The 21,196-nt window shown below is 47.8% G+C and overlaps 2 protein-coding genes across 3 annotated transcripts in view; one reads left to right on the forward strand and one right to left on the reverse strand.

The window, feature by feature from the left end:
- Positions 1-3,381: 3,381 nt before the first annotated feature.
- Positions 3,382-16,289, reverse strand: LOC135049995 (alpha-ketoglutarate-dependent dioxygenase alkB homolog 4-like). 2 transcript variants are annotated; one of them, XM_063956062.1, is made up of 3 exons: positions 16,029-16,145; positions 11,830-12,024; positions 3,382-4,676 (listed from the first exon to the last, which is right to left on the reverse strand). In XM_063956062.1, the coding sequence occupies exons 1-3, from the start codon at positions 16,143-16,145 to the stop codon at positions 4,023-4,025; spliced, it is 966 nt and encodes a 321-aa protein (XP_063812132.1). In that variant the 3' UTR covers positions 3,382-4,022. The 2 variants fall into 2 exon arrangements, with proteins under 2 accessions (XP_063812132.1, XP_063812133.1); XM_063956063.1 differs by lacking the exon at positions 16,029-16,145 and adding an exon at positions 16,208-16,289 and having other exon boundaries at positions 3,383-4,676.
- A 3-nt stretch (positions 16,290-16,292) lies between these two features.
- Positions 16,293-21,196, forward strand: part of PRKRIP1 (PRKR interacting protein 1) — a 38,898-nt gene continuing 33,994 nt past the window's right edge. The window contains exons 1-3 of the mRNA XM_063956064.1: positions 16,293-16,385; positions 20,089-20,245; positions 20,886-20,964. Of these exons, the coding sequence (XP_063812134.1) occupies positions 20,123-20,245; positions 20,886-20,964 (202 nt within the window). The 5' untranslated portion in view covers positions 16,293-16,385; positions 20,089-20,122. The remainder of the gene's footprint in view (positions 16,386-20,088; positions 20,246-20,885; positions 20,965-21,196) is intronic.

The following is a 21,196-nucleotide window of genomic DNA, read 5'->3' on the forward strand; positions in this document are numbered from 1 at the left end:
AGAATCCTTGCAGCTTCTGCCATTGCCCTCCTGCTTCTTGTGCCACCCTGTCTGTTTACGTGGGTGACTGCCGTGATGTTGTCCGACTGGATCAACACCGGCTGACCTTGAAGCAGAGGTCTTGCTAAGCTTAGAGCATTGTAAATGTCCCTTAGCTTCAGGATATTTATGTGAAGTGATGTCTCCAGGCTTGACCATAAGCCCTGGATATTCCTTCCCTGTGTGACTGCTCCCCAGCCTCGCAGGCTGGCATCCGTGGTCACCAGGACCCAGTCCTGAATGCCTAATCTGCGGCCCTCTAGAAGATGAGCACTCTGCAACCACCACAGGAGGGACACCCTTGTCCTTGGTGACAGGGTTATCCGCTGATGCATCTGAAGATGCGACCCGGACCATTTGTCCAGCAGGTCCCACTGGTGCGTGGAATCTGTCGAATGGGATTGCTTCGTAGGAAGCCACCATTTTACCCAGAACCCTTGTGCATTGATGCACTGAGACTTGGCTCGGTTTTAGGAGGTTCCTGACTAGCTCGGTTAACTCCCTGGCTTTCTCCTCCGGGAGAAACACCTTTTTCTGGACTGTGTCCAGGATCATCCCTAGGAACAGAAGACACGTCGTCGGAACCAGGTGCGATTTTGGAATATTGAGAATCCAATCGTGCTGCCGCAACACTACCTGAGATAGTGCTACACCGACCTCCAACTGTTCCCTGGATCTTACCCTTATCAGGGAATTGTCCAAGTAAGGGATAACTAAAATTCACTTCCTTCGAAGGAATATCATCATTTCGGCCATTACCTTGGTAAAGACCCGGGGTGCCGTGGACCATCCATACGGCAGCGTCTGAACTGATAGTGACAGTTCTGTACCATAAACCTGAGGTACCCTTGGTGAGAAGGGTAAATTTTGACATGAAGGTAAGCATCCTTGATGTCCCGAGACATCATGTAGTCCCCTTCTTCCAGGTTCGCAATCACTGCTCTGAGCGACTCAATCTTGAATTTGAACCTCTGTATGTAAGTGTTCAAAGATTTTAGATTTAGAATCGGTCTCACCGAGCCGTCCGGCTTCGGTACCACAACAGTGTGGAATAATACCCCGTTCCCTGTTGCAGGAGGGGTATCTTGATTATCACCTGCTGGGAATACAGCTTGTGAATGGCTTCCAAAACTGTCTCCCTGTCAGAAGGAGACATCGGTAAAGCCGACTTTAGGAAACGGCGAGGGGGAGACGTCTCGAATTCTAATTTGTACCCCTGAGATATCACCTGAAGGATCCAGGGGTCTACTTGCGAGTGAGCCCACTGCGCGCTGAAATTCATTGAGACGGGCCCCCCACCGTGCCTGATTCTGCTTGTAAAGCCCCAGCGTATACTGAGGGCTTGGCAGAGGCGGGAGAGGGTTTCTGTTCCTGGGAACTGGCTGATTTCTGCAGCCTTTTTCCTCTCCCTCTGTCACGGGGCAGAAATGAGGAACCTTGTCCACGAAAAGACTGCGCCTGATAATACGGCGTCTTCTCATGTTGAGAGGCGACCTGGGGTACAAACGTGGAATTCCCAGCTGTTGCCGTGGCCACCAGGTCTGAAAGACCGACCCCAAATAACTCCTCCCCTTAATAAAGCAATACTTCCAAATGCCGTTTGGAATACGCATCATCTGACCACTGACGTGTCCATAACCCTCTACTGGTAGAAATGGACAACGCGCTTAGACTTGATGCCAGTCGGCAAATATTCCGCTGTGCATCACGCATATATAGAAATGCATCTTTTAAATGCTCTATAGGCAAAAATATACTGTCCCTATCTAGGGTATCAATATTTTCAGTCAGGGAATCCGACCACGCCAACCCAGCACTGCACATCCAGGCTGAGGCGATTGCTGGTCGCAGTATAACACCAGTATGTGTGTAAATACCTTTTAGGATACCCTCCTGCTTTCTATCAGCAGGATCCTTAAGGGCGGCCATCTCAGGCGAAGGTAGAGCCCTTACAAGCGTGTGAGCGCTTTATCCACCCTAGGGGGTGTTTCCCAACGCACCCTAACCTCTGGCGGGAAAGGATATAATGCCAATAACATTTTAGAAATTATCAGTTGTTATCGGGGGAAACCCACGCATCATCACACACCTCATTTAATTTCTCAGATTCAGGAAAACTACAGGTAGTTTTTCCTCACCGAACATAATACCCCTTTTTTGGTGGTACTCGTATTATCAGAAATGTGTAAAACATTTTTCATTGCCTCAATCATGTAACGTGTGGCCCTATTGGAAGTCACATTCGTCTCTTCACCGTCGACACTGGAGTCAGTATCCGTGTCGGCGTCTATATCTGCCATCTGAGGTAACGGGCGCTTTAGAGCCCCTGACGGCCTATGAGACGTCTGGACAGGCACAAGCTGAGTAGCCGGCTGTCTCATGTCAACCACTGTCTTTTATACAGAGCTGACACTGTCACGTAATTCCTTCCAACAGTTCATCCACTCAGGTGTCGACCCCCTAGGGGGTGACATCACTATTACAGGCAATCTGCTCCGTCTCCACATCATTTTTCTCCTCATACATGTCGACACAAAAGTACCGACATACAGCACACACACAGGGAATGCTCTGATAGAGGACAGGACCCCACTAGCCCTTTGGGGAGACAGAGGGAGAGTTTGCCAGCACACACCAGAGCGCTATATATATACAGGGATAACCTTATATAAGTGTTTTTCCCCTTATAGCTGCTGTATAGTTAATACTGCGCCTAATTAGTGCCCCCCTCTCTTTTTTAACCCTTTCTGTAGTGTAGTGACTGCAGGGGAGAGCCAGGGAGCTTCCCTCCAACGGAGCTGTGAGGGAAAATGGCGCCAGTGTGCTGAGGAGATAAGGCCGCCGATAAGGGGGCGGAGCCTATCACCCGTTTTTTTATGTATTCTGGCAGGGGTTAAATGCATCCATATAACCCAGGAGCTATATGTGATGCATTTTTTGCCATCCAAGGTGTTTTTATTGCGTCTCAGGGCGCCCCCCCCCAGCGCCCTCAGTGACCGAAGTGTGCTGAGAGCAATGGCGCACAGCTGCAGTGCTGTGCGCTACCTTGTTGAAGACAGGACGTCTTCTGCCGCCGATTTTCCGGACCTCTTCTGCCTTCTGGCTCTGTAAGGGGGCCGGCGGCGCGGCTCTGGGACCCATCCAAGCTGGGCCTGTGATCGTCCCTCTGGAGCTAATGTCCAGTAGCCTAAGAAGCCCAATCCACTCTGCACGCAGGTGAGTTCGCTTCTTCTCCCCTTAGTCCCTCGATGCAGTGAGCCTGTTGCCAGCAGGTCTCACTGAAAATAAAAAACCTAATCTAAAACTTTCACTAAGAAGCTCAGGAGAGCCCCTAGTGTGCACCCTTCTCGTTCGGGCACAGAGATCTAACTGAGGCTTGGAGGAGGGTCATGGGGGGAGGAGCCAGTGCACACCAGATAGTCCTAAAGCTTTCTTTAGATGTGCCCAGTCTCCTGCGGAGCCGCTATTCCCCATGGTCCTTACGGAGTCCCCAGCATCCACTTAGGACGTTAGAGAAATAATGTAATAATTATACATTAAAAGTAGAATGAGAAATCAGTATCTACCATTAAATGGTCAAACTTTACATACAAATTGATCCAAACCAAATGTGCAAAATCACTTAATCCCTTCCTATGCCATCAGAATAGTTACAATAGTCATAACCTGGTATTTTAGCTAGTTTGCCTATTGTCATATCACTGTGTCCACTTTGGCTAGGCTGCTCTAGTGATATTGGTTTTGTAGCAGTAGGATCTGCCATATATGCATATGTTTGTCATGTTGCACCTGTTGCGTGGCATAAATGTTGCCTATTCAATGATGTACCCCAGAAGGCTATAAATGTCCCCCTACAGTTAATAAGGGGCCAATGTACAGTTATCATAGCTGGAGTGCATTGTAAAGTGGATCAGGTATTCACATATCAGGAGAGATTCGTAAGAATTTTTTTTTTTTTTTTTTTTTCAAGATTAAACTTTGCACTAAACTGATTTTCCCTGGAAGCCCAGCGCTATGTCCAGCAGCATCTGTCCAAGGTTCTCCTCCTCGCCACCTGTACTGAACTCTGCGGACAGTTCCCTGAATGTGCTGCAAACTCTGCGTTGCTGGATGTGTTCACGATGTATAGCATGCTTCCAGCAGTGACGCGCATCTCCATATAAAACCACTAGGGACCTTCTTGGTAAACATATGGCTACTTCCACATCACTATGTGGAACTGAGGTAGTCTTTGGTTTGATGTGCGCTGTGTAGTCCTCGAGGCCAGGCTGTGCATTATTTACAGAACTGTAATCATTAACATTGTGAGTAAGTATTCCATTTGGGTCACAGCAATCTGAAGTAGAGATCAGCTGCAGACTATCTGCTGAGGAACTGGTCATAGTGAGCAAAGTACTTGAAAGAAGATTTAAGCTGACTAGTCTTTCACCCCAAAGCCAAGAGTCGTCATAGTGGGGGTCAATAGCGGATCCTCTATCTGAATTGTAATCCAGATTACACTGCTCAACTGGCCGGAACCCTTGAAGGACAGTGTGATTCTTCATCCTTTCCCAGAGAACTCTGCTGAAACTAGGAAGGCCGGTGAAGTTGCCAACCTTTAATTTCTGTTTCTTAAAGTTTACCTTTGGACCAAAATCCTGTATACAAAAAAATAAATAAAACATTATTTAGTTATAGCTAAATGCAACCCTTTTTTTATACTAATTTTGGTATAGTTTAAATGGCCATAACCACATCTAGAATACAGCAAACAAGTCTTTCTCATATATAATTAAATGTGTTAATTCACTTTTTAGGGCATTTATGATTTATCTAGACCTCTGTAACATGAGGTGTTGTGGTGGGGTTCTTTCAGCTAGACTCTACTCTGCATAGAGGGATGACATGATATAACTGTGATTGGTCTGGCCCTAGCACCTGCACAACCAGCTGACACATACAAGACATAGCTAAACCGCTGGGGCTATAATACCGGTTAGTTCAATAAAAGTAAGGGAAGGAGAGGGCAGCATATGTTTTCTAAAAAGGTATTTGCAGGTGATCTACCACTAGCTACAGTAACAGACACAGCCACGTTTGGCTTTGCACAACGCATATGCATCATGACATAGCTGGAACGACTGGTACGCACACCCTTAGGAATTACTGGTGCGCGATGCGGCAAAGCTGAATATGGCTACACGTCAGCAAGTTTCAGAAATGTCAGAAGTCAGAACCAAAATTTAGTAGTGAATGAAAATAAGAATTTACTCACCGGTAATTCTATTTCTCGTAGTCCGTAGTGGATGCTGGGGACTCCGTAAGGACCATGGGGAATAGACGGCTCCGCAGGAGACTGGGCACATCTAAGAAAGATTTAGGACTATCTGGTGTGCACTGGCTCCTCCCCCTATGACCCTCCTCCAAGCCTCAGTTAGGAACTGTGCCCGAAAGAGCTGACACAATAAGGAAGGATTTTTGAATCCCGGGTAAGACTCATACCAGCCACACCAATCACACCATATAACACGTGATAGGAACCCCGGTTAACAGTATGATAACAAATGGAGCCTCTGAAGAGGTGGCTCACAACAAAACCCGATTTTTGTAACAATAACTATGTACAGGTATTGCAGACAATCCGCACTTGGGATGGGCGCCCAGCATCCACTACGGACTACGAGAAATAGAATTACCGGTGAGTAAATTCTTATTTTCTCTGACGTCCTAGTGGATGCTGGGGACTCCGTAAGGACCATGGGGATTATACCAAAGCTCCCAAACGGGCGGGAGAGTGCGGATGACTCTGCAGCACCGAATGAGAGAATTCCAGGTCCTCCTCAGCCAGGGTATCAAATTTGTAGAATTTTGCAAACGTGTTTGCCCCCGACCAAGTAGCTGCTCGGCAAAGTTGTAAAGCCGAGACCCCTCGGGCAGCCGCCCAAGATGAGCCCACCTTCCGTGTGGAATGGGCTTTTACAGATTTAGGCTGCGGTAAGCCTACCGCAGAATGCGCCAGCTGAATAGTGCTACAAATCCAGCGCGCAATAGACTGTTTAGAAGCAGGAGCACCCAGCTTGGTGGGTGCATACAGGATAAACAGCGAGTCAGTCTTTCTGACTCCAGCCGTCCTGGAAATATAAATTTTTAGGGCCCTGACTACGTCCAGCAACTTGGAATCCTCCAAGTCCCTAGTAGCCGCAGGCACCACAATAGGTTGGTTCAAGTGAAAAGCTGAGACCACCTTTGGGAGAAACTGAGGACGAGTCCTCAATTCTGCCCTATCCATATGGAAAATCAGATAAGGGCTTTTACAAGACAAAGCCGCCAATTCTGAAACCCGCCTGGCCGACGCCAAGGCCAACAGCATGACCACTTTCCACGTGAGATATTTTAAATCCACAGTCTTAAGTGGTTCGAACCAACGTGATTTCAGGAATGCCAAAACCACATTGAGATCCCAAGGTGCCACTGGGGGCACAAAAAGAGGCTGAATATGCAGTACTCCTTTGACAAAAGTCTGAACTTCGGGCAGTGAAGCCAGTTCTTTTTGGAAGAAAATCGACAGAGCCGAAATCTGGACCTTTATGGACCCCAATTTGAGGCCCAACGTCACCCCTGCTTGCAGGAAGTGCAGGAATCGACCCAGTTGAAATTCCTCCGTCGGGGCCTTCATGGCCTCACACCAAGCAACATATTTTCGCCAAATGCAGTGATAATGTCTTGCGGTGACATCCTTCCTGGCTTTGATCAGGGTAGGGATGACTTCCTCCGGAATACCCTTTTCCTTCAGGATCCGGTGTTCAACCGCCATGCCGTCAAACGCAGCCGCGGTAAGTCTTGGAACAGACAGGGTCCCTGCTGCAGCAGGTCTTGTCTGAGCGGCAGAGGCCATGGGTCCTCTGTAAGCATCTCTTGAAGTTCCGGGTACCAAGCTCTTCTTGGCCAATCCGGAACCACGAGTATGGTTTTCACTCCTCGCCTTCTTATTATTCTCAGTACCTTGGGTATGAGAGGTAGAGGAGGAAACACATAAACCGACTGGTACACCCATGGTGTCACTAGAGCGTCCACCGCTATCGCCTGAGGGTCTCTTGACCGGGCGCAATATCTTTTCAACTTCTTGTTGAGTCGGGACGCCATCATGTCTACCTGTGGTTTTTCCCACCGGTTGACCAGCATTTGGAAGACTTCTGGATGAAGTCCCCATTCTCCCGGGTGGAGGTCGTGCCTGCTGAGGAAGTCTGCTTCCCAGTTGTCCACTCCCGGAATGAACACTGCCGTCAGTGCTAACACATGATTCTCTGCCCATCTGAGAATCCTTGTGGCTTCTGCCATCGCCATCCTGCTTCTCGTGCTGCCCTGTCTGTTTACATGGGCGACCGCCGTGATGTTGTCTGACTGGATCAGTACCGGCTGGTTTTGAAGCAGGGGTCTTGCCTGGCTTAGGGCATTGTAAATGGCCCTTAGCTCCAGGATATTTATGTGAAGAGAAATCTCCTGATTTGACCACAGTCCTTGAAAATTTCTTCCCTTTGTGACTGCCCCCCAGCCCCGAAGGCTGGCATCCATGGTCACCAGGACCCAGTCCTGTATTCCGAATCTGCGGCCCTCTAGATGAGCCCTCTGCAGCCACCACAGCAGCGACACCCTGGTTCCGGCCGATAGGGTTATCCGCTGTTGCATCTGGAGATGGGACCCGGACCATTTGTCCAACAGGTCCCACTGGAACGTCCTTGCGTGGAACCTTCCGAATGGAATTGCTTCGTACGAAGCTACCATTTTTCCCAGGACTCGTGTGCATTGATGTACCGACACTTTTCCTGGTTTTAGGATGTCTCTGACCAGAGATGACAATTCCTCGGCTTTTTCCAGTGGAAGAAACACTCTTTTCTGGTCTGTGTCCAGAATCATTCCCAGGAACAGAAGACGTGTCGTCGGGACCAGCTGTGACTTTGGAATGTTTAGAATCCAGCTGTGCTGTTGTAGCACTTCCTGAGAAAGTGCCACCCCCACTATCAACTGTTCTTTGGACCTCGCCTTTATCAGGAGATCGTCCAAGTACGGGATAATTAAAACTCCCTTCTTGCGAAGGAGTATCATCATTTCGGCCATTACCTTGGTAAAGACCCTCGGTGCTGTGGATAACCCGAACGGCAACGTCTGGATGAATACAGTTTTTGAATAGCCACCAACACTGCCTCCCTGGCAGAGGGAGTTGCCGGCAAGGCAGATTTTAGGAAACGGCGGGGGGGGGGAGACGTCTCGAATTCCAGCCTGTACCCCTGAGATACTACTTGAAGGACCCAGGGATCCACTTGTGAGAGCCCACTGTGTGCTGAAAAACCTGAGACGTGCCCCCACCGTTCCCGATTCCGCCTGAGCAGCCCCAGCGTCATGCTGTGGACTTACCGGACGCAGGGGAGGACTTCTGCTCCTGGGAACTAGCTGTGTGCTGCAGCTTTTTCCCCCTTCGGCAGAAAGGATGAGCCTCTAGCCCGCTTATTTTTCTGGGGCCGAAAGGACTGTACCTGATAATACGGTGCTTTCTTTTGCTGTGGGGTAGCCTGTGGCAAAAAAGTCGATTTCCCAGCAGTAACTGTGGAAACGAGGTCTGAAAGACCTTCCCCAAAAAGTTCCACCCCTTTATAGGGTAAAACTTCCATGTGCCGCTTGGAGTCGGCATCACCTGACCATTGTCTAGTCCATAACCCCCGTCTGGCGGCAATGGATATAGCGCTTATTTTTGATGCCAGCCGGCAAATATCCCTCTGTGCATCACGCATGTATAAGACCGCGTCTTTTATATGGTCAATCGTTAGCAAAATATTGTCCCTATCCATGGTATCAATGTTTTCCGACAGGGAGTCTGACCACGCAGCAGCAGCACTGCACATCCAAGCTGATGCAATAGCGGGTCTCAATATAATGCCAGTGTGTGTGTATATAGCTTTTAGGGTACTTTCCAGCTTTCTATCAGCAGGTTCTTTTAGGGCGGCCGTATCCGGAGACGGTAGTGCCACCTTCTTTGATAAGCGTGTCAATGCTTTATCTACCCTAGGGGGTGTTTCCCAGCGTGACCTATCCTCTGGCGGGAAAGGGTACGCAGCCATTAACCGTTTAGAAATGATCAATTTCTTATCTGGGGAAGTCCACGCTTCCTCACACACCTCATTTAATTCGTCAGATGCAGGAAAAACTACTGGTAGTTTTTTCTCACCAAACATAATACCCTTTTTTGTGGTACCTGGGGTATCATCAGAAATGTGTAAAACATTTTTCATAGCCTCAATCATATAACGGGTGGATCTATTGGAGGGTACACTCGTCTCATAATCGTCGACACTGGAGTCGGTATCCGTGTCGACATCTGTATCTGTCATCTGAGGTAGCGGGCGTTTTATAGCCCCTGATGACATTTGAGACGCTTGGACAGGCACAAGCTGAGTAGCCGGCTGTCCTATGTCGTCAAACCTTTTATGTAAGGAGCTGACACTGTCACGTAATTCCTTCCATAAGTCCATCCACACTGGTGTCGACCCCGCAGGGGGCGACATCACATTCACAGGCATTTGCTCCGCCTCCACATCATTATCCTCATCATACATGTCGACACAGTAGTACCGACACACAGCAGACACACAGGGAATGCTCTTTCAGAGGACAGGACCCCACAAAGCCCTTTGGGGAGACAGAGGGAGAGTATGCCAGCACACACCAGGGCGCTATATAACACAGGGATATCACTATACAGAGTGTTTTCCCCTATAGCTGCCTATAATATATGTATACTGCACCTAAATTGTGCCCCCCCTCTCTTTTTTACCCTTTCTGTAGTGCAGGACTGCAGGGGAGAGCCAGGGAGCTTCCTTCCAGCGAAGCTGTGAGGGAATAATGGCGCCAGTGTGCTGAGGGAGTTGGCTCCGCCCCTTTTTCGGCGGGCTTTCTCCCGCTATTTTATCGTTTCTGGCAGGGGTTAATATACACCTATATAGCCTCTGGGGCTATATATGGTGTTAGTTTTGCCAGCCAAGGTGTTATTATTGCTGCTCAGGGCGCCCCCCCCCCCCCCCCCCAGCGCCCTGCACCCATCAGTGACCGCAGTGTGTGGTGTGCATGAGGAGCAATGGCGCACAGCTGCAGTGCTGTGCGCTAACTTGGAGAAGACAGAAGTCTTCAGCCGCCGATTTTCCGGACCACCTTCTTGTTTCTGGCTCTGTAAGGGGGACGGCGGCGCGGCTCCGGGAACGGACGACGAGGTCGGGTCCTGTGTTTGATCCCTCTGGAGCTAATGGTGTCCAGTAGCCTAAGAAGCCCAAGCTACCACCACTTAGGTAGGTTCGCTTCTTCTCCCCTTAGTCCCTCGTTGCAGTGAGCCTGTTGCCAGCAGGTCTCACTGAAAATAAAAAACCTAAACTATACTTTCTTCTAGGTGCTCAGGAGAGCCCCTAGTGTGCATCCAGCTCAGCCGGGCACAGAAATCTGGAGGAGGGGCATAGAGGGAGGAGCCAGTGCACACCAGATAGTCCTAAATCTTTCTTAGATGTGCCCAGTCTCCTGCGGAGCCGTCTATTCCCCATGGTCCTTACGGAGTCCCCAGCATCCACTAGGACGTCAGAGAAAACTCTTTTCCAGAGAAATATTACCCATCGGTGCTGTATGTGACCTGGCTCCCAGGGTGGTCCAGGCAGCAGCAATGACCAAACCCAAGAGCTAGCTCTAGCCTAATGGAGCACGGTGCTAGGGTGAGTGTCACAAGTAGAGACTTCAAGGAAATTCATCTTCAAAGACAGTAACAGTCTTGCAGCTAATCAGAGTGCAATGTAATCATTTAGATTAGTGAAACTGACTGCCTGATCAGTGCCAGGAGAATGGATTTACCAGAGGTGGCAGAGACAAAGGGCCTGATTCCCTAGAAGTATACAAAGTAGATGTTCCGTGGAACTGACCGATTATCGGTAGACTGCACATGCGCTGCTTTCGCATAGTGCAAATGTCAGGGTGTTGCTGCAATCCCACATGCAGGGAGTATTCCTACGCAGTGATTGACAGGAGGTGACCGCTTGGGTGTGTTAACATGGGGTTAGTGGGGAGTGATGGATAAAATGTAGGCGTGCCATGGCCGTTTTCGGGGCATGTGTCTGACGTCAGCTGCATGCAGACTCTAGTGTACAAAATATGGCGCCTGCGTGACTACTGCCGTGGCCAGTCTACGGAGCCATAGACCTATTCAAGCAGTCAATGTTTCCCATTCTTGTGTATAGGCAGCGTAGGTGTACGCAATTGCGAATGAGTTGTTAGTCGCTCTGATAGGCGTCTCTTGATTTCTGGGCGGCAGCTTCACTTGCTGATATCTGCAGATGCGTATAAAACCGCACTTGCAGCTGCATTAGCGTTCTTCTCTGAATCAGGCCCTAAGACAGTAGTGTAGTGTAAACATGCTTGGGGTAGGCATACGAGTAGCTTTACAGAGAACTAAGGATCAAATTGGCTTGAGGTTACCTAAAGGATAAAAAAGGAGCAGACTAGATTGGCCAAGTGGCTCTTATCTGCCATCAAATTCTATCTTACTCCCACTCGAGCAGTGAGAGAGAAGCCTGACAGGACATGGGTATGCAGCTGGACCAGGAGACTGGGGACAGCTGGGCACCCATGTTGTCATGTCACCAGGGTAACCTGATGCCTGGACTTTGTTGAGCCCTGTTCTACTGATTGTAGAATTGCCGCCAATTTTTTTTTAAAACTGAGATCATCACAGAAAGGAAATAAATAATACAATAGGGAAAAAATGGTTCATTCAATTATATTTACCTGTTTCCTTCTCCCGGACTGTGAAATTCTCCATTCGTCCTGGTCCATGGCATGTACCATCTCTTTTTCCTCATCTTCTGTCACAAAATCTTCTATCAGACTCACACCAGGGAAGGGAAACCACCACCCATCTGAATGTGTGTTCTGTATTCCCTGAGCTATGCCGTGCTCTGGGATATATATAAATAACTTGGTCTGGAAAACAACACAAACAGTAAAGTGAACTGGCTGATAACATAGGCTTTCTTTGAAAGAAAAAAAAAAAAAAAGTGAGCATGCCGATGTGGAAACATTAAAGTTACATCAGGTCATGCATAGGCTTACACAGACGCCGATACGGGGGTGCCGCTCCGGACTTCCCCCCTCCACCGGGTATCGGACTACCTCCTCCACCCCTTGCAATGGGACATAAGACTGCTAACCTGGGCCGCCCAGAGCGGAACGGCACCCCCGTGTCGGCGTCTGCGCACGCCTATGAAGTCATGTCTGTGTATAATGTACTAACAATGTACGAACTAACTTCATTTCTGTTGCCGGAAACTGCCACTATGTAACTATTGTTTCCCAAACTCTGTCATTATAGTCCAGGTTTTAAGGATATCCATGCTCGAGTCCTGATGATTGAATCACGTTGACCAAGGTACTAATTAAGGGCTTCATGCAGCATGGATCGCTATTCAGAGAAATTGCAGTTGACTGTGAGTAGAAAGGCGCCGCCCTGACAGGATGAAAAAACGCCCCATCCAAATTGTGAATGCAAAGCAGATCGCTATCCACTCGCAGATACATATGCAATTACAGGAACATCGAAGAAATGTTGCCATCTGAGCAAATGTGAGTAGGTCTGAAGCTGCCACTAATCTGCAACGGAGACAGGCTGGAAGTGGTCTGTGCTGACGTCAGAGACCGTCCCCAAAAACACCTGGGCAGGCCTGCGGTGTTTCTGACACACCCAGAAAACGGAAGGTTTTTACCCAGAAACGCCGGCTTCCTGTCAGTCAAACAGTGGCTACATTGCGATTACAATCTGTACGCATTTTCTGTCGCTATTACCCCCCGCGCATGCGCAGTTGTTCGATAATAGCTTGATTTGCAATTTCTCTGAATAGCTATCCATCCTGAATAAGGCCCTAAGTCACCTGTGGTCAAGCATGGACATCCTTAAAACCTGGACTGTAATGGCAGAGTTTGGGAAACCCTGGTATATTGTGTGCTACATGTGCTGTGTGTGGTTTGACTTGTGAACATTCCTAATGTCGGCATAGATGGTGGGTCGAAAACCAATATGTCGACATACACTTAGGTTGTCATATGATTTTTGCTTATTTTCGCCTAACACTGAACAACAAAAAGTCAACATTCTGGTGTTGAAAAGTTAAATGTTGACATTCTGAACATGTCAGCATTTTAACCACATCGACCTAAGTGTATGTTGGCTTTTAGAATGTTCACGAGATACCATATGAGCTGACAGCAAAGGAAATAGTAGAATAATGGAAAATGTAGTAATCCAGTTATTTTTGGTGTTTAATATTAGTTGCAATAAAACCAGGAGATTTACCAGACATTACACCGCGCACTTCTCAAAGATTCAGGATAAAGAAAACATTAACAGTTATTTTGGTTTTTATTTTGTGCCCCTAACTCTAGTCCATGTTTTAAGGAGATAGATAGATAGATAGATAGATAGATAGATAGATAGATAGATAGATAGATAGATAGATAGATAGATAGATAGATAGATAGATACCAACACACTAATATCCCATTGTGCTAATACATATATTACTGTATATTCAGTATCAAAACGAAATTATAGGAGAATTCGCCTCAGTGGGTCGAGCCTGAATTCAGTGTATCAGAGACATTTATTTTGGCGGAACAGATGCGAAGCACCCTAGAATAAAACCCTCTTAGCTCAGGGTGGAGATTATCAATACAACGACACGATGAGTAAGATTTGTGAACCCTATGACTGTCAGAGCTATGATGCAATATGGCATTAAAGAGAATGTGTAAAGGCAGTCATTCCTATGTCTGTCTGTTTTTCACCAGTTTTGTTCTATTACTGTTGTTCTAGTTGTAAAGCGCAACGGAATATGCTGCGCTATACAGGTTGAGTATCCCATATCCAAATATTCCGAAATACGGAATATTCCGAAATACAGACTTTTTTGAGTGAGAGTGAGATAGTGAAACCTTTGTTTTTTGATGACTCAATGTACACAAACTTTGTTTAATACACAAAGTTATTAAAAATATTGTATTTAATGACCTTCAGGCTGTGTGTATAAGGTGTATATGAAACATAAATGAATTGTGTTAATGTACACACACTTTGTTTAATGCACAAAGTTATAAAAAATATTGGCTAAAATGGCTGTGTGTATAAGGTGTATATGTAACATAAATGCATTCTGTGCTTAGATTTAGGTCCCATCACCATGATATCTCATTATGGTATGCAATTATTCCAAAATACGGAAAAATCCCATATCCAAAATACCTCTGGTCCCAAGCATTTTGGATAAGGGAGACTCAACCTGTATAAGAAACTGTTAATAAATAAATAATTCCCCAATTTCAATTTTGTGGACAATCAAATTCATTTTGTATAGAGATAAAAAAAATTCTGATGGATGAAAATTTTAAACGTGATTTGTATATGGCATCTACAAATGCCCAGTAAGGATGATTTATACTGCTTTTACACTAAAATCGTGGGTCGCATCCAGGAGCCTGACACGAGTGCTACCCGGCTGCGACCCGCATCAGCCCCCTTTCCCACTGCAGTCACCAACCCGGCATATTGCCAGGTTGGTGACCTTGCCAGTGACGCGGCGGGGGCGGCACTTGGAGATCACATGATCTCCAAGCACCGCCTGTACATCACTGTGAGGGATCCGGTCTGAAGATCGACAGTGTCTAGGTCGACAATGTTTAGGTCGACCACTATAGGTCGACAGTCACTAGGTCGACATGGTTTATAAGTCGACATGTGCTAGGTCGACAGGTCTAAAGGTCGACATGAGTTTTTCACTTTTTTTTTTTTTGTGGATTTTTTCATACTTAACGATCCACGTGGACTACGATTGGAACAGTAAAGTGTGCCGAGCGAAGCGGTAGCGGAGCGAAGGCACCATGCCCGAAGCATGGCGAGCGAAGCGAGCCATGCGAGGAGACTCGGTGCACTAATTTGGGATCCCGGTCACTCTACGAAGAAAACGACACCCACATTTTTTCCCCCCTCATGTCGACCTTTAGACCTGTCGACCTAGCACATGTCAACCTAGAAACCCTGTCGACCTTCCATCCATGTCGACCTAGTGACTATCGACCTATAGTGGTCGACCTAAACATTGTCGACCTAGATACTGTCGATAAAACGAACCACTGTGAACGGGAAGACGGGTTGATGCGACCTGGCTCCCGTTTACACTGCAGTTTGCCGGGTTGAACCCATATTCAACTCTGCAAACTACCCGAGTTGGAATACCGGGCCGCTCCATCCGGATTATTCCAACTTGACCCTTTTACACCAACCAGCAACACGGGTTATGCACACTCATGTGCAATAATAACCCATGTTATATGCTGGCGGTGTAAAAGTGGTATTCATTTCTTACTAGTGAGCAATGTACCACAACAATAGTGGAAGAATCACTCTTGCACAGGCTCCAAATATGTGCATGCGCACAGGTCACCAGTCAGAGATATATATATATGCGCTTGAACACAGATAGGTATATCAAAATGACTGATGAACTAATTGTCACCTGTACTCAAGCATGGATATTAAGGTTCTTTGGGGAACACTGTCTTCTATGTGACATGCTGCCAGCCACAGGAGTCTCCCCTTTGTGGGTAGAACTAGGCGCATGGGTCTTCAACCTGTGGCCCTCCAGCTGCTGTGAAACTACACATCCCAGCATGCCCTGCCACAATTTTGCTATTAAGGTATGCTAAAACTGAGGCAGGGCATGCTGGGATGTGTAGTTCCACAGCAGCTGGAGGGTCGCAGGTTGAAGACCCATGAACTAGGGAGTATACTCTGTAGCTGCAGTCCCATAACCAGTCACAGGATGCCTAATTATAGATTGCTAATGGATTTGCTGGGACTTGTAGTTCAACACACACCTGAGCCAGTGACTATAGGAAGAGCAGCAGACGTGGAGTAACGACTCTGCTAGTGGCTGTACCTGTTGTGCCCCCCTGGGCAGCGCCCGGCCCGGAGACTCGCACTGCAGGCAGGAGCGGATCCCCTTACAGCCACAGCTCGGTGCCGGCGGTGGTGGGCTGCTGCTGCTACCAGCCATGGGGAGGGGGAGAGAACAGGGGAATGAGACAGACCGTCCCCTCTATGGTAGAGTCTAGTTACCCTTCGTGGAGAGGACCATGGCCCAGCATGTACCGGAGGTGACGACATCACGGCCGGAGCTGGAACAGCGGAAGCAGCGGCATACACTACAGACTACAATGCAAGACTGCAAGTAGTTACAGAGGGGGATCTATCATCATTATCCCCCGGCACACGCTGATCCCTGCGGAGCAACCAGGTGACTTATTGCATGCACCTATATACAGCAGCTGCAGCTCTCATATCATATCTCCTGTTCTTATATCATGGCTTATTATTAAATGTGGCTGCAGTCCCACGTGTGTGTGAATGTCTGCCATAGATTGCATGCTGCTATAACAGACCCTCCAACATGACCCGCCCCACTAGGTACAAAATGCTCTGTTTCTGGACTTCCCTCTTAATTTATGATTTCCATCACCTGTGTTGAACTAGTTAAATGATAAGAAAGCTGTTTCTTCACAGGTGATGGCAATAATAAATTAAGGGGGAAGTACAGAAACAGAGCATTTTGTACCTAGTGGGGCGGGTCATGTTGGAGGGTATGCCATAACATGGGATCAGTAAGCGCAGGTCATTGCATGCAGCCACAAGCACAGCGCTGGTACACAGCTGGGAACGGACTGTATACATCAGGGGTGACCAACCAGTCAGAGGCCAAGAGCCAGAAAAGGGCAAGAGCCACTATCATGCGCGCGCCGAAGTGCCAGATAAATATATGCCCCCAGTGCCAGATACACATGCCCTCACAGTGCCAGATACATATATGCCCACAGTGCCAAATACACATGCCCCCACAGTGCCAGATAAATATATGCCCCCAGTACCAGATACACATGCCCCCACAGTGCCAGATAAATATATGCCCCCAGTACCAGATACACATGCCCCCACAGTGCCAGATAAATATATGCCCCCAGTACCAGATACACATGCCCCCACAGTGCCAGATAAATATATGCCCCCAGTACCAGATACACATGTCCCCACAGTGCAAGATACATGTATGCCCCCACAGTGCCAAATACACGTATGCCCCCACAGTGCCAGATACATATATGCCCCACAGTGCCAGATATGCCCCACAGTGCCAGATATGCCCCAGTGCAGATACACATGCCCCCACAGTGCCAAATATGCCCCAGTGCAGATACACATGCCCCCAGTGCAGATACACATGCCCCCACAGTGCCAGCTATGTCCCCATTGCAGATACACATGCCCCCACAGTGCCAGATACACATGTCCCTACACAGTGCCAGATATGCCCCAGTGCAGATACACATGCCCCCACAGTGCCAGATATGCCCCAGTGCAGATACACATGCCCCCACAGTGCCAGATATGCCCCCAGTGCAGATACGCATGCCCCCACAGTGCCAGATATGCCCTAGTGCAGATACACATGCCCCCATAGTGCCTCATGCCCCCAGTGCCAGATATGCCCCCAGTGCTGATACACATGCCCCCACAATGCCTACAACAGTGCCAGATATGCCCCCGGTGCTGATACAAATGCCTCCCACAGTGCCAGATATGCCCCCAGTGCTGATACACATGCCCCCACAGTGCCTCACTCCCCCCCCCCCCAAAAAAAAAATAGTGCTGCTTACCGCGCTGCTGCTGTGAGGGGAGGAGAGGGCAGCGTGCGCCTCTCCTACCCCTCAGTTTCCGGCGGCGGTGTCTATCTTCAATTCGGCACTTGCCCGTGAGCCAATCAGAGCTCGCGGTCCGGCAGCCAATCGGGAGCCTTAGCTGCCGGTCCGCGAGCTCTGATTGGCTCACGGGCCGGCGCCGAATTTTAGATAGACACTGCCGCTGGAGACCTGCTGTGAGTGCGCTGTGTCTGGCAGCGGTGGCCGGGAGCAGATCGAGCCGCATGCGGAGGATGAAAGAGCCGCGGGTTGGCCACCGCTGGTATACATGATATCTGTACAGCTGGTGTCTCCATGTAAGAAAACTTTGGTGTGAGAATGAATAATACGCAGCTGTGAAGGTTAAAGTGTTATGTAAGTGTGAGCAGCGATAATATAATATAAATACTTGTCATAGTTTCACACTAATGTATCCCTAATGTGGGGTCTGTGTGATTAGGATTAATGCACTGATCTGTTCTGCGTGGTCCTAGAGCTTCTGGGTGACTTCTTTCTAACTTACAGCGTGAGCACAGATATATGGTAACAGTAACATCTGCAGTAGTCAGGAAGTGTAGAATCCTACTTAATAAAATAAAAAAATCCTACTAATATATTTATTACACCAAGAGCAGCATGAGAGAATGGTATAATTCACTTGCTGTTTATGGTGTTTTTTTAGGGATCTGTTTTACAATTACATCAATAATCTGTTACAGATTTTGCAGCGGAACACAAATAGTATATACCGATATAGAATCTATCTATCTATCTATCTATCTATCTATCTATCTATCTATCTATCTATCTATCTATCTATCTATCTATCTATCTATCTATCATGTGTGACCTAATAGAGAGATAGTTTGGGTGTAAGGGAAGAGACATGGATTCGCAAAATGAATTGGGCCAGATTTATTTAGCCACCATTAATTACAGCAGGCTAATTGATTTTTCAAGGCTATTCATTTATAGCCCGTGACCGTCCTCAAGCAGGCTGCAATTGAGACGGATTTCTATTTAAGCCTGCGGAGGCTGAAACAGAAATCCACGTTAAATGCCCTGATCGCGTGTGCCGCAAAGCTATAAACACATGTCCGGGAACCTATCCTTGATTCTACAGGTTAATGCATGAGGCAAAGGGGCTGTAATTGAATAGCAGTGGGTGTAAAAGCCCGAGGCTGCCACCCTTTTTCCGGCGCAGTAAAGGCTGCTTGCTGAGCGCATCACAGGGAGGGGCTCCCGTCAAGTGCCCAATCATACATTCTGCTGATGTGATCGCATATTGCAATGACATCCTAGGCATTGATATCACTCCCAGATCACATTGAGGGCAGGATGTTCTAAAGAGAAAATGCGGTAAACCCAGTTTTGGGGGGATTTTACCGCATTTTCATATGTACTAAAGGTATTTTGATGGTGATACCCCATAGAAGCCTATGGGCTTCTTCCACACCCACCGAGCCCCCTCCCCTCTCCTGTGTCCAGACAGCATCCCCCAGCTCCTTCTCCCCCGTAGCACAGCCATTTCTGCTTCCTGCTGCAGCGGGGAGGAGGAGGAAGAGCCCGGGGACTCCCAGCCCACGTCACGTCCCAGGGCTGGGAGGTGACGGACCCCACAGAGACCCCCCCCCCCCCCCGCACACCATGTGACAGGTATCGCGGGGGGCCTCTGTCACCGCATTGCGATGTTAATCGCATATGTTAGTACATATGCGATTAGCATCGTTGCGGTGGTCGGCAAGGGGCGGCGATGTATGTTAATACATCCCGCCCTGAATATGCGATCAATGATAATTGGGCCCCATATATGTTTAGAAGAAGCTTTTTGGTGTTTTGCTCCCAGGGCCCTTGTAATGAGAAGAGGGCAAATGTGGCTAGGGTTATATGCAGCCTGGAAGTAAAAGTGACAGATTTTGAAAACAAAGTCCTGTCAGTTACATTTAGTGGTAAGGAACATTTTTGCCAACCTTTATTAAGACTTAAATCCAATTACTAGCATGACATCTACTATTATAACAGCACTCTTTCGTTTTAGCTCCTGCATTAAAATTGCATTTAAACTCGTACAGTAATTGTATTCTTTAGAGACCGAACAGCTCTTGATATCTGTATTCACAGCGAGGAACATTTTGTCAGCTCCTCATTGTACAGAATTTCAATGCAGCTGCCGGTCTCCGAGAAAATGGCCTCCGTATTTGTTGGCCAGAAAGAAACAAGGCTAATAATAGGTGCCGCAGACTCAAAACATTGTATTGTCGTCATCAGTCCACGTCGATGTAAACAACTCTAAGAAGATAGCATGGCAGCAGAAGCTGGTGCTCCCAAGCCAACCAGGCCTAAAAAAGAGCCGCAGCCGCTGATTATACCCAAGAATGCCACGGACGAGCAGAGGCTGAGGCTGGAGCGGCTGATGAGGAATCCGGTGAGCTGCCATGTCTAGCTTATACTGGTGACTAGTAACTCTGGCCCTAGCACTAAGTAATCAGTGTGATATGATATACAGCGCTGACAGCTAAGGAGGAGATTTACTACTACAACTACTAATAAAAAGTTAAAGTGGAGGTGTTGCCCATAGCAACCAATCAGATTCTAGCTAACAAATTATATAGTGAACACTAGAAAATGATACCTAGAATCTGAACGGTGGCAATGTGCAATATCTCCACTTTTCCTTTTTAGAAATTTAGTAAATCTACATGTAAAGATGAGGAATTCAATTCAGCTGATGAATACGATCATCACATCGTGCCCACTGGCATCACAAGTTTTCCCTGCATCTCTATGGGGTGCCAGGGTAAACCTGCGATGCCAGCACTGCCATACATGGCTGCTGTGTGTGTAGCGCAGCATCGCTGCAATGCCTGGTGGCATAATATGTTGAATTGAATTGGTCCCTATGTCACAGGCTGTAATATATTCACTACTCCAGCTTGGTGCAACCATTGCTTAGCTTATATGTATAAGTCACTGTGCACTTATTTTCTGTAGGTAACCTCACAATCTTATATCTTGCATCTAATTTTGTTGGCTCAATCTAACCCATTAGAACATATCATTTACAGGATAAACCTGCTCCAATACCCGAGAGGCCAAAAGAATGGACGCCGCGGAGCGCCCCAGAGTTTGTCCGAGATGTTATGGGTAAATATCACTATAAATCTCATATTCTTTCTAATGGGTGTAGTACGTTTTACTGACGCTCGGGATCCCGGCGCCCGAAATACCGGCGCAGGGATTCCAACCGCCGGAATGCCAGCAGCGGGGCGAGCGCAAAAGAGCACCTTGCGGGCACAGTGGCTCTCCGCGCTATTTATTCTTCCTCCAGGGGTGTCGTGGACACCCCAAGAGGAAGAATAGTTATCAGTATCCCGGC

The sequence above is a fragment of the Pseudophryne corroboree genome, chromosome 2 (genome assembly GCF_028390025.1).
Source record: "Pseudophryne corroboree isolate aPseCor3 chromosome 2, aPseCor3.hap2, whole genome shotgun sequence".
Taxonomy (NCBI): domain Eukaryota; kingdom Metazoa; phylum Chordata; class Amphibia; order Anura; family Myobatrachidae; genus Pseudophryne; species Pseudophryne corroboree.

Excerpts from the sequence above, each read along its gene's own strand:
- LOC135049995 (XM_063956062.1), bottom strand. The coding sequence starts at position 16,145 with ATGGCTGGTAGCAGCAGCAGCCCACCACCGCCGGCACCGAGCTGTGGC. Across the intron at positions 12,025-16,028 it reads TGCCCAGGGGGGCACAACAG|ACCAAGTTATTTATATATAT; the intron begins GTACAGCCACTA and ends GTTGTTTTCCAG. Across the intron at positions 4,677-11,829 it reads AGTCCGGGAGAAGGAAACAG|GATTTTGGTCCAAAGGTAAA; the intron begins GTAAATATAATT and ends TTTTGTATACAG.